Raw genomic sequence first — 13,121 nt, 5'->3', positions numbered from 1 at the left:
GCATTTCTGTACACGGATATGATATCTTTAAAAAAAACTAAGATCCGTACATACATCAGCCTGGCAGATCGACTGGTGTATCTCCACCTCCGTCTGTAAATCATACAGCCTTTTATCTGGTTGTCACTAAGCGTTTGCCTTTTGAATTATTCAGTTGATGATGTACTCTGAGATGACAGTTGCCTGACATTTAACACACACAAAAATATGCATAAACGTATATCCCCGACATTCACATACCGGTACAAAATAATTTATAGACAATTGTATTTCATGTTACTATTCCACACTGTTATGTGTGGAATAGTTTTACTAATGTATTGAAAAAGAGTCTTACATGAGGAAAATCTTACCGAGACAGAATTGAATCATAGTGTGAAAGCACATTTTGCAAAACCCCCAAGTTCTTACAAACCACAAGTAAATAAGTGTTTATAAAGTGCCTGACCCCGATTGCCACCGAAGGCTCGGCTCCATCCAGCCCACAGCTGACGCACACAGTCGACACACACACACAGCTGTAGCTTGTCATAAAAAAACTAACGCATGAATGCATTACAATTCAGTACTGAAGGCTCCCATTAAAAGGAGAAAACATCATGAATGCGTGTGAAATTAGCTGAAGGATGTGAACGATACGAGGGATGCCGACACACAGGGTCACATTCAGCACATTATAATATCTCGTTCAATAATGCAGTCGTTACTTCAAGTCAGAGGATTATAGACTTCTTATTGAAAAGACCGTTTGGCGGCAAAGTAACTTAACTTGGTGATCCAGTCTTTCACTCTGCAGCCGAGAGAACCTTTTGAAAGCTACATGACTCACCCTGGAGAGGAGCATCTACTAAACGGTTACTTGACCCCAAAAAACACTCACCGATAAGATCAATACACAAACACAGTGATTCCAGTGTCGCCTGGGCTCCGCTGAACCAGCACAAGGCAGGCTCTGTCACAGTCTGGTGCCATTTAACAGAGCAAACAATACCTGCCTCTGTGAAGCCCTTCCTATCACTTAACACGAGCACCTAAATAAAGTGCTCACAACTCACTGTTGTAGATAGGCGGCAACAAACAGATTGGCCACCTTTGCCCTTCATGGTTCAGTATTTCCACCTAACCAGGTCCAAACAATATCTGTGAAACCCATTTCAAAAGAGAGTAATACTGATATATTGTGTGTATTATATTGTAAAAATATCATTATATATATATATATATATATATATATATATACACAAAGTTAGTGCTGTCAACTCTTTTAATCTCTCTTTTAATTTGAAATTTTGAGGTTTTTCGAATTAAGCTTTGAATGTTTCTCAACAGATTTTATGACGGCGTCACCTTAAAAAGATCCTCGAACTACATCCTCAATTTGAATAAAGTGGTTCCTCAGATGGAAATAGTTGGTGTTTCTTCTAAACTTTCTGAAATGACTTCACCTCGACTGTGCGTGCAGCAAGTCGGAGAGCAAACTGTTTTCTGACCGCAGTGAAGTTATCGTGTATTTTTGGAACACAGAAGCCAGAAACAATCCTACGCAGCCACCACTGGACTCTAATCTTAGTACAATACCAAAAACATTAGTGTAGCCTGATCTTTATCTGCAATTGTCTGGTACGGCCCGAGTGTGTCATGCGATAAAAAGATCGGTTGTAAAAAAGTTACGCGACACTGCTGTCAACTGTTCTAAATGGATTTGCATATCAGCGTCAACGTCCTGCGTGCAACAGCAGCAGAACGTTGAGACCGACTTTCTGCAATCAATCAGAAAATCAAACAACTTATGGGCACTGCAGAGCTCATTTCCCTTTATAGATTTATAGATATGATCATCTGCAAACTTTATTAGCACCAGCCACAGATGTAGAGAGGAAGCCCAACAGGCCACGAAACAAATACAGAGACAACATGTTCCATGTGGTGGTAAAATAAATTGGTAGAGTGTTTTGAATCAAAGTGATGTCTGAGTTTAGGTACAGGCATGAAAATATAAGCATCTCCTAATGTGAAAAATTAAATGTCAGCAGGGTATTAAAAAAAAATAAAACATGAAGTGAAGTTAATTCCTGTGAAACTATAAATACACAGTATGTTCTACATGTTTCACTGGCGGGTTATATTGCACTGTGACCATCAGATGCCTCTTTAATCTTACCATCTGATGTCTGTCTGATGTTATGTTAGCATAATCTTTGTTTCTGTTATCACGTGTTAGCATTACACTGGATCTCGTTCGCTAACTCCATTTGGAATTTCCTTTTTGATGAACGGAGATAAGTCGCAGCCTTGGCTTATGTGCGGAAATTTGAATTTGTCCTGCTGATATTAAACAGCTGCGTGAAAAGTTTAATAGATTGATTTAAGAAATATGAGGCAGGATGTGAAACTAAAAGCTGTGGCCTAAAGCTTAGTGTGAATATTACTGAATTGAACTACAGTAGTAGCATTTATATAAATGTGTGACAATAGCTGAAGTCTATATATATATATACATACTCATACTGTATGACGCGGGCTCAAGGGAATGAAGAATGCTGATCTTGACTGATTAGTATGGACGTTTTTCATGATGACTCATTTGTGGCCTTGAGCATCCTCACCTGGTCAATGATGGAGTCCAGGGTGCTGAGCAACAGGAAGCCCCGCCCCCTGACCAGGTACTCTCCCAGTGCCACCATGTGACTCTCCTCCTCATCTTCCTCCCGTGCGTCCGCTCTCTGGGCCACCGCACTGCATAGCTGATGCACGTCGGTCAGGAACTCTCTCGCCAGTGTGTTACTGGCCCCACTCATGTCTGAGCTGCAACAGAAGACAGAAGACATCTTAACTTGAAGCTACAATGTGGGAACATGAGGTCGTCCTTCATGAGAGAAACCAATAAATGTAATTTTTTTGGGTAGCTGCATGATTTTTTTATTTAATACTGTGAATAAAAATGAAAAGTTGTGAAATAATCTTCGCCTCCTTAAAAATACCAAGTCCCATACTTTGCTTCTTCTAAATTTACCAAAACAGATGTATCTAAATGTAGTTATGGAATAGATCTCAAGGAAAACCAGAGTTCACATTCTCAATAAAAACACAATAATCACACTTATCCTGCGATACTTGAATGCTTATTAAGAATTTGAAAGTAGCAGATACACATCACTCATCTTGTCTATTAAGTTTTAACTCTCGCAGGTTTTTAAAAAAACGATACCTTTTGCCATCGTGTGTCGAGATTAAATGCTATGAAACAAACGGTTTACAAAAACGACAGTTTTGTGAAGTTTATTCAAACGTTTCTGTAGGATTGTATCTTTAATTGTACTAATGTGATAAAGCTGCAGTTTATTAACACTAGTCGTTCTGCTGGGGTCAATATAATGGGAACGCCTGGATACCAACTAAGATACAAGTAGAGTGAGAGTCAAGAAAAAAGCCAAAGTCAATCCTCCAGAAAGCCTGAGCATGGCGATGTCTAGATCATCCAGTTGTTCCAAGTACGCCGATGTCGCCTAGTTCCTCTAAACCAGGCATGTCCAAAGTCCGGCCCGCGGGCCAATCACGGCCCGAGGTCAGATTTTATATGGCCCGCACCTTCTGTCTTAAAATGCATTATTTATGGCCCGCCAGCACAGTCAAAACGGAATGAATAAATCATACAAATTCAACATGCAATTCCTCTTTTTACCTCGTGGTGGCAGCACCACTCTGTAACTGTCTGGCTGTTTGAAATTGGCTCTGACCCTTGACCTGTCATGTTACGGCAAGTAAAAAAAGGAAAGTCGATAATGAGGGCCGCCGCTTCCAGCGGAGAGCTGGAGATCGCAATATTTTTTTCACCGAAAACCGAAACAACTGTGTCTGCCTAATTAGTCATGAGACACACAGCAGCGGTCCTTTTCACATGAAAACATCATCAAAGTAATTTACCAAGTGGCCATGGTAATTGCTAAACATGACAAACCTTTTACGGAAGGCGAGTTTATCAAAGACTGTGTTATGAAAATAGCAGAAAACATAATTGCCCCGAGAAGAAGACCAAGTTTGCTGATGTTTGCCTGGCTCGTAACACTGAAGAGCTATCATCAGATACTAAGAGACAACTTGATTTGTTTCGTTAGCCTGTTTCATGTGTGTTGAACTTAAATGTGAGACAACTTTTCATTACTCTCACTAAGTCATATTTAAGATTGTCTTGAGGTGAGAACATTAATCGGTTTCTATGTAATTAGCTTTTAGATGGCTTGTTCTTTGTGTTATCGGACTTTCAAGATGTGAAAGAAAGGCAGAATAGTTGTTGAGATGTGTTCACACATGAATGCTTACATTTGGTTACATTGCTATTTGCTGTCATTGAAAATAAAATGATTAAATAACAATGTATGTATAGGCTACTTGTATTGTTTAAAATAATGTCAGCAGGGACTGTTGACCCTTGGGCATTTTCACATTATCAAATCTGGCCCTCTTTGAAAAAGGTTTGGACACCCCTGTGGTAAAATAACAATGTCAGGAAGTAAAGTGACTTTTTTTTAATCAACCTGACAAAATTACGTTCTTGTGGGAAGAAAAGAAAAGAAAAGGCAACAATGTAACTTCTTTACATTCTATTAGAATGTAAAGAAGTTACATTGTATCAGAATGTAGCTTCTTTACATTCTATTAGAATGTAAAGAAGCTACAGTGTATAGAATGATTCTATTGAAGTTATTCCTTTTGTAAATGTTTTAGACGATCACTAATCACTTTAAAAGAGTGATTATAGCTGATTTAACTTACAGACATGAGATTGATCTTCTCATGTCACTCTCTTTATACAATGATATAAATTCATCCCCGTTTTATCTACAAGGCTACTTGTATTGTTTAAAATAATGTCAGCAGGGACTGTTGGCCCTTGGGCATTTTCACATTATCAAATCTGGCCCTCTTTGAAAAAAGTTTGGACACCCCTGCTCTAAACGTACCTGACAATAAGCTGTCGGACTCAACACAAGACACACACCTCACATTGCTCTCCATTCACTGTTGAAGATACACTCCGCCTTTACAGGACAGCCCCAATGACACAGCTCAACATGAGTAAAAAACATCAGGACTGAGCCTTAACTGATTCCATCAGACAGTAACCAAATAACTTTTACTTCTTCACAGTTCTGCTGTTACGGCGCTGCTCTGAGACAAACCTACTTACAAAATAACACCTACATAATATAATGCGTAGAGGAGTGCTGGGTTAATGAAATCTAAAACAAGTGTTTAAGTCAAGAAAACCTAATCTCTTACGGTTTCCTTCCAGTCATCTTGTGTTTGCTCCGAGCATGACTGCAGCTCTGCATACCTCCTCACACGACTGCCGACTGAATATTCTGTTCTGCAGCACAAATTCCATTAAATTGGAATTTCAAATGGAAGCTTTCCAGATTCGCAGCAGATCAGCGTATCACATGAAAGCATGTGATGTCACATGGTGAGGGGACTGCCCTTGGGAAGACTGAGGAGCCCCCGTTGCCCTGTGTAAGACCTCAGTAATCAACCACGATCCACAGTAACAGCCTTTGTTTACTGCACTACAACTGTTTCGGGAATTTTTATTTTATTTTTTTATTTTATTTTTTTTTTAAAGGCACATACAGGCCAACTAGGATCAACGAGCAAAAGCGCCAAAAAGAGACAAGTTAGGCGTGATGAAGCATTGAGTACTCTATATTAAAAGATGAAACCAACCGATGTACAAACCATGTTTTTATGACATCCGACGGTCACTTTATTGTTTTATGTATTCCAGTTGTATTTGTAGTTCTAATCAAGACCGCAAGGTTTCCAAAAATAATTGGCTAAACAAATGTCCACTCTTGAGATAATATTTGAGGACATTTCCACTTCAGCAAGGCCTGAATTCTACTCCTATTTAGGAGTCACTATACAGTTTATACACCACAGATACATAGGAAATGATTTTTTAGTCCTACAGAGAGGTTACCACTTGACTGTGAAAAGAGAAGATATGCACTGCAAACTCGGAGAAAAGAGCAAGTGACAACCTCGGCTTCTTTGGTTTGTCCACAAACCAATGGGTGACGTCACTGGGACTACGCCCACTTGTCATATACAGCGTCTATGGGAAGGAGAAGGTTGTGGCCAAAGCAGCATCTTAGAGTAAACTACATGTGGAGGTGCACATTCAGAAATCCCCTTTTACATTCCTACGAGTAAGCCAGAGGCACCTACAGCTCAGAAACTACAACACTGTAACTCCAGCTTTCCAACTTTCCCTCTGTGGATAATTCACCATGAGACCGACCCACAGATACGTTGTATCCGTGGCACGAGAACTGAGAAAGATGTTGATTCGTGATTCCACGTGTTGCATATATTTGCTACACTATGTGGGGACATTGTAAAGATACGAGTGTCAGAATTTAGAATGAAGCCAGTGTTTGTATTGCTTTATCCAACACACACATGCGGTACACGCCTCAATTTAAAAGGCTAGGGAGAGGAGAAATGTATTACATGAATATATTATTAAATTACACAGCGCCTTCAAAAACAAACTGCCGTCATATATTGACAGTTCAGGCTGCATCGCCAAGAAATAAGGATAGCGCAACGAAAGAAATACCTGTCAGATTTTTAAAACACAGCATATTCAAAGCATTATCTCAAATCCATCCTCTCAGTGGTTTCATCACTCCTTCATGACACTGATTACAGGACTAGAAAACAGCGATAATGGGTTCCATGATATCTTCATGCTGCAAAAGACTAAGAAGCTTATTGTGATATCTTTTGGCAAATTATTTTTGATGTTCTTTACTCCAACTGAGTTACTTTCATGGTGGAGGCTCCACTCAGAACTGGCTCTTTCGATGTGGGCAAAACTAATGAAATACCCGTTTTAATTGCACATAAAAAGTTTTCTGGAGAAATTAAAGGACACATGAAGCAATAAATACTATTGTCTGGGTTAGCGTGGCTCCAGCTCATATGAGAGGACATCATACAGTGTTTTCAACCATGATTCCTGTCTGCACAGTGCACGGTTAACAGAGTGTCAAGAGCTATCGTGATTTCATGGAAGCAAACATGTTTCATCCACATGATTAACTGCATCAATAGCTTTTTTTTTTTTTTTGTCTGATGAATTTAAATCTGCCACTCAGGAGAAGCCAAAGAAACAGCTTTCATATATTTCCTGCTCAGATAATCTCCACAAATCAACACAGCTTTTAAAAGGTTTTACGCAACACTGTAATTAATATCAATAAAAGGAAGGCGTGAGGCTAACCTGTGGTCACGTCCCTCCAACACACTGCTGAAAGACTTACCCGGTAAAGTTAACTAACTTACAAACTGACCGTTTTATACAAACTACAAGTATAACATCATAAATTAGCTAAATCTACAACCTAAAAACAATGTGGGTAGTCAGACTGAACAGAGCGTTTACAGCTGCGGTATATTCATGACTTGAGGAGTTTGTGATCCATTTCTAACAACACCTGTTAGCTAAGTGCTCAATTATTGCAGATAAAAGCTCCAATGATTTAAAGTATGGAACTTTTTTAATGGCTGATCTCACAGAGCGAAACATTAAACTGCCTTAAGCTCGGACATTATTTTAACCGAAACCCCATTCAAACGAATCACTTCTCAGTTGACGGAACACATAACTCACAAATGCTAATGCGCTCACTTAATTCTAGTGTGTGTGTGTGTGTGTGTGTGTGTGAGAGAGAGAGTCTGTCACTTATTTACACTGAACGGAATACAAACAAGAGGCCCTTGAGGTGCCTAACGTCTACAATTTTCCTCATCAATATGGAAATCTATGCAGCAAGGTACTCCGAAATGCTAATGCCCCATGACTACATAATGTCTGCAACCTCTACTCTAGTGGTGGGACATAAAAAAAAAAGGATGAAAATAAATCACTTCTGCAGTTACTTGTCTTTGGTGAAGACGTAACTGCAGGTGTGTTTGAAGTTATACCCACTTTTTCCAAACTTTTTTTTCTTTGAGGTGTTGATTTAACACCATGTACTCTCTGAGACAAAACCTCCATCACGATACAGTGGAAGAGGTTAAAACAACGATGAGACCTACCAGAATTTCAGTGCATCTTTGCTGTTGTTGGGGCGATGCTGCACATAGTGGAAGAGACAGAGGAAATTCTCCAGACCCTGAAGGCTGACCTGACAGGAGACAGATGAGACAAACGAGTGAGAACATGAATCAAACCCGCTTCATTACCTGCGCTCACATGAGGGGGTATTGAAATGACCAATGCACTGCACAGGAACGCTAACCTTTCCCCTTGCTAACCCACTGTGACATTACTCCCAATGATTTGATGTTTTGTAATCGTTATAGATGACGGTACAGCCAGTTACACTGTGACGAAACGGCCACACTAATGTCCTTATGTGGAAATATTGCTGCAATATTGATTTATCGGGTCAGACGCGGTGCTGAGCGTCAGTGTATTTTAGTTCTCCTCTCTAAACAACCGAACACAAAAGCACTGCAACCAAAAAAAGCACTCCTTTGTTCTTACACTCAGATCTTCTTCAAAATGACACAAAGATAAGTCAGTTCCCAGAACCACCAGTAATATTTTAGATATTGCATTTTTATCTCTGAACAAAACGCACCCATTCATGTTCGGAGTAAAAGCTCATTACTTTTGAACAACAGTCTGGTGGACAGCACATATCAGCAACGAAATAATAACACTGGAGAATCCCTGATTCTGGGCAAACAAAGATCTTATTAAGATCTGCCTCGTCACAGTGCTTAGGTCTGACTCTCTGACCATAAGCCAATCAAAAACATTCTCTCACCACCAGAGCTGGCGAGGCAGTCGGGACTCTCTCATAAAAAGGGAGAGAAGCCAGCTGACTGCATTAGAGGTTCCAGGGTAGTGTTTTAATGTCTTCCCGGCAGCGTACTGCTCACTGACTGGACTCATTCAGGCCACACTGATCCCCGCCTGATCACCGGGTCACAAAGCCAAAGACACCACACAGCACCAATCACACTACGCACCGTCTGACCTACGGTGGCTGGACGGTTTTATTATTGTCATTCTTATTATACAGGAATGCATACAGAGGGGGAAGTCTGTGGGTTCACTGTGAATCTGGCAAGCAGGCGAGCTTAGTCAATAGTGTGCACATTCAATGCAAGAATAGATGTCAAATTCAGATCAAGTCAGATACCAATATGTAGTCCGATATCAAAATATTCCTCTTTTTAAAGTTTAGATTAATGAAGATTTGTATTGATTTGAACCATTATTGTTGAAAATAAACCGCACATTGCCTTCAGATTCTCAGAGATAACAACACGATAACAATTTAAAAAGCTAACCTTGCATAGCCAATGACTGTCACCCCACTTTCTCCACTACATCCCCAAATCCACGATGTAACAATAGTTTTATATCCCATGTGCCAGTAGTTCACCTTGTGGCAGTCCAACCAAATTATCTCTCCCTTAAGAATCCACTAACGAGCAACGTTTTGACAAGTTTACAAGTGGGTCCTGATTTCGTTTGCATCATGTCTGAACAGAGGAGAGAATGCAGGCAATATGGTGCACAATATGGTGCACACCATGGTGCACACTATGGTGCACAATATGGTGCACAATATGGTGCACACTATGCGAGTCTACTGATCGACATTTTTACAAGGGTACGAAAGAGGGGTAGCAAAGGTTGTGAAGAAGCAGACCTGCTAGAAAGCTCACGAGGATGTGAAACGGGGTTTAAAATATTCAAACATTGGATTCACACACACGTGTTTTAAGAGGATAGGATCGCATGTGTTTTGGTGCGAAAACACTGAACGAAAACATAACTTTTGTTTGTTTCCAAGAAATGCCACAGAGCACCTTTAATTCCTCTTACTTAACAAATACGCATCAACTAACACTGGCACTCAACTTTACAGCCGGCCTATAACCAGCACCAGTCATCAACAAAGAGTACACTGTATGTATTTAGTTCTTTCAATTTGAGTGTACTTGCACCGATACGTCACAGTGACACCGCGGAAAATCATTTAGCTGCACGGACACAGATTTCTCCAGAGGCTGCTCTGGAATCTAAAACAGAAAATAAAGAAAAAAGCAAATGACACATAAAACCGCCCTATAAAGAGTAAACATCTCTGTCCTCTTTACACGCCCTAAAAGACACAAGCATATCCGACTGTGCATGTCTGTGAAACTGATTCACCCACTCTCCATGACTAAAAAAAAAAAGGAACATTTCAAAATCGGTTATTCAGGTGTTTGCAGTTTTGTCACACGTCGGCTTTTGCTGTAAACTCGAGCCCACCCGTGTGGTTACATGGCGAGTCAACTTCCTTCCTGCGTCACAACTGCCAAACGCAGGTTTTGCGTTACTCGCCGTCACTGTGAATGGCATTAAAAGAGATTTAACTAGAAACTATTGAATATTACATGGGCTAAAAGATGAGCACATTCATGTCAGGAGTCCTAAACAATTGAAGTTGCGGGTGATGATGATGATGATGATGATGATGATGGTGGTGGAGAGTTGACCACACTCACCAGGGTCAAGGAGGGGCAGAGAGGGGGACACTTCAACAGCTGAGGCAACAACCCGCCCGAGCAGTGAGGGGATGGGTGGGTAGATAGCATCGTGAGAGAGAGAGAGAGAGACAGGAGGGGAGAGGGGTAAAACATGAAAAGCTGACAAGACCATAAAAGGTGAAAGAAATAACTGCAGCAAACAGATAAGAGCAGAGATAAACTGGGAGAGCGACTGACAGGAAATCAAAGCTTCAAGGTTGCCAAAAACTGTCAGTTAGATAAATAAGCCCCGGAGTTGTGCCGGAGCTGTGCACTCAGTCTATTAACGCTAATCTCCCGAAATGAGCATCTACAATGACTAGATTCGTCCCCGCGTTATCGGTGTATCTGCTGTGGACGTCCACCTCGTATGGGGAAGGGAAACTAAGCGCTTCGCGAGAACACTAATTTCCCGGCAACGGGGTTGTTTTTCCTCCGAGGCTCTAATCCAATATTACAATGCACTCGGCACAAACCAGCCGGGGTCATTTGATAATGGAGAGGCTGCCAATACTGATTAATACAGCTTGGAGGGGAAATCAACGTTTTCACAAATCCCCGAGAACACAAAAAAGGAAGCGTTGACCTTTTTCCCCTCTCTGCAGCGATGAACTTCTTTATTTGTTCATCTGTCATTTAGGCAAACACAGGCTGTCTGGGTGGTTGAGACAAACGGGCTACGGAGCTCACTTATTGCCACTTGTAGGTTGAGCTGCTCAGCTGTTAAGCTTTGATATGTTTTATGATTTGTTGACAGGAGAATTAATATAATATAACCATTTATAATTTAGGTGATGCAGAGGCTGCCTTGGCTAAGGGGAATTAACACAAACAGCATAGATTCAGAGCAGAATTAAAGAAAAAAAAACAACAACTCTTTCGGTTTTGATCATATTTAACTACTTAATATTTCTTGCCCGGTCCAGGAAAGTCACAGGTCAGATTCTGGTTCAGAAAAGCACGCTGAAGAGTGCTGACACCTCAGAAGGAAACACATTTTGCTTACACTTGCTTCGCTTGTATTCTCTCAACGTCTCTGTGTTTTATCTTTGTATTTTGTCACGGGGCGGCTTTACACGAGACGAATGCATGTTTGAATACTGTAATTGCTTGGACATGGTGGCTGAGACCTGTGTCTTTTTTACGCTGCCTTCATCCAACAGAACAATCATGGGAGGCCTAGTCATGGGAGTCTGATGGCTGAGTCACCCACACCGACTTGAGAAGTCTGTACCGCCAGCTCTCTTCGGGTAATTGGGTAGAATACAACTTGGCAGAGGCAGTGAAAGCGATGCGATCCCGTCCTCGTGAGAGAGGACACGGGGCGTTGGTTATGCAATGCTTGTTTTTCTTTCCCCGGTTTGAGATCCCTCCTGATCTAATTTGACATTTGGGTGATGAGCATCATGAGGGGCCCCTAATGTTCCGCATTTCCTCACAAACTACAGTGAGAGAGAGAGCAGAGCCGCTTCGCACAACACCACTAATAACTGCTTTTGACAAAATGTCAACAGTGACAATGTCTGCGTTTTTTTTGTCAGTGTCAGATCCACACCGTCGCAAGGGTTGACCTTTGTTCGAGCCGAGCCACAGCGCAGGATATGAAAATGCGTCACTCTCTGTTTCATTACAGGGAGATAGAGAGCAAGCTGGTGTCGGTCACAACTGTAACCCAAACAGCCTGCTCTGGCCTTTCGCTCCCCCAGTGGACTGAGAGAGAGAGAGAGAGCGTGACACGCCACTGGGTGGAAAAAGCTGAGACAGAGCGACGGTTGGACACAGACTCAACACAGAGCCAGAGACGTGAATTATTCATCCGTTCAGGCGATGGTTTGGAACGGCCCCGGAGACCACGGCGAGTGGGAGTTGGGTTGAAACTCAGGGCAGAACAACAAATGCAGATGTGAAACAAGTCCTGTGGTTAACCGGCAAGCCTAAGAACGCTACTTCACTTCAAGAAGCATTAGTAAACAACACACTGGAAATCATAGAAATGATCAGCAACCTTTTTTTTTTTTAATAAAGTAGTGTGACGATCACAAGACATCATGATCAGAGCATGACTGCACACTTTTTGTGTTTGGACCGTAATACTGGAATTTCACTCAAAGAGCAGTGTCACGTTGAATTCACTAATACAAGTGTCTTCATCAATGATAGTAAATGAAACAGCGTCATCACACCAATATGTGGACAGATATGTTTAAAATGAGTAGGCCTATGTGTGTGTTTTGTCAGGACTGAAACCTATATAGAGGTGCGTGTGATTCTGACATGAAGACTATGACTGGTTTAAGGTAACAAATGATCAAAGAAGAACATTTGGTGTGAAACTCCCCAATCACTTGAGCTCAGGCATTACCAACCATGAAAACATCTTTGACAGCTTTAGACAAGATAGTTTGTTTTTAAGATTTAGGTTGCTTTACTTACATGAAACAATTCTCCAGAAATGCACTTAAGTCATGATTGTCTACTGCTAAGACAGCTAATGTACTGTAATGTACGTCCATTATTGTTCA

The 13,121-nt window shown here is 41.1% G+C and overlaps 1 protein-coding gene across 4 annotated transcripts in view; it reads right to left on the bottom strand.

The window, feature by feature from the left end:
• Window positions 1-13,121, bottom strand: part of lyst (lysosomal trafficking regulator) — a 55,926-nt gene that overhangs the window by 37,215 nt on the left and 5,590 nt on the right. For all 4 annotated transcript variants that reach the window (XM_076077383.1, XM_076077384.1, XM_076077385.1 and 1 more), the window contains exons 3-4: window positions 8,104-8,192; window positions 2,607-2,805 (exon numbers count right to left, since the gene is read on the bottom strand). In XM_076077383.1, coding sequence (XP_075933498.1) covers window positions 2,607-2,805; window positions 8,104-8,192 — 288 coding nt within the window. The remainder of the gene's footprint in view (window positions 1-2,606; window positions 2,806-8,103; window positions 8,193-13,121) is intronic.

Source organism: Anarhichas minor, unplaced genomic scaffold, assembly GCF_050575085.1.
Source record: "Anarhichas minor isolate MPS153535 unplaced genomic scaffold, ASM5057508v1 ptg000058l, whole genome shotgun sequence".
Lineage (NCBI taxonomy): Eukaryota > Metazoa > Chordata > Actinopteri > Perciformes > Anarhichadidae > Anarhichas > Anarhichas minor.
The sequence above is the reverse complement of the archived record's forward strand: the minus strand, read 5'-3'. Positions and strand labels throughout refer to the sequence as shown.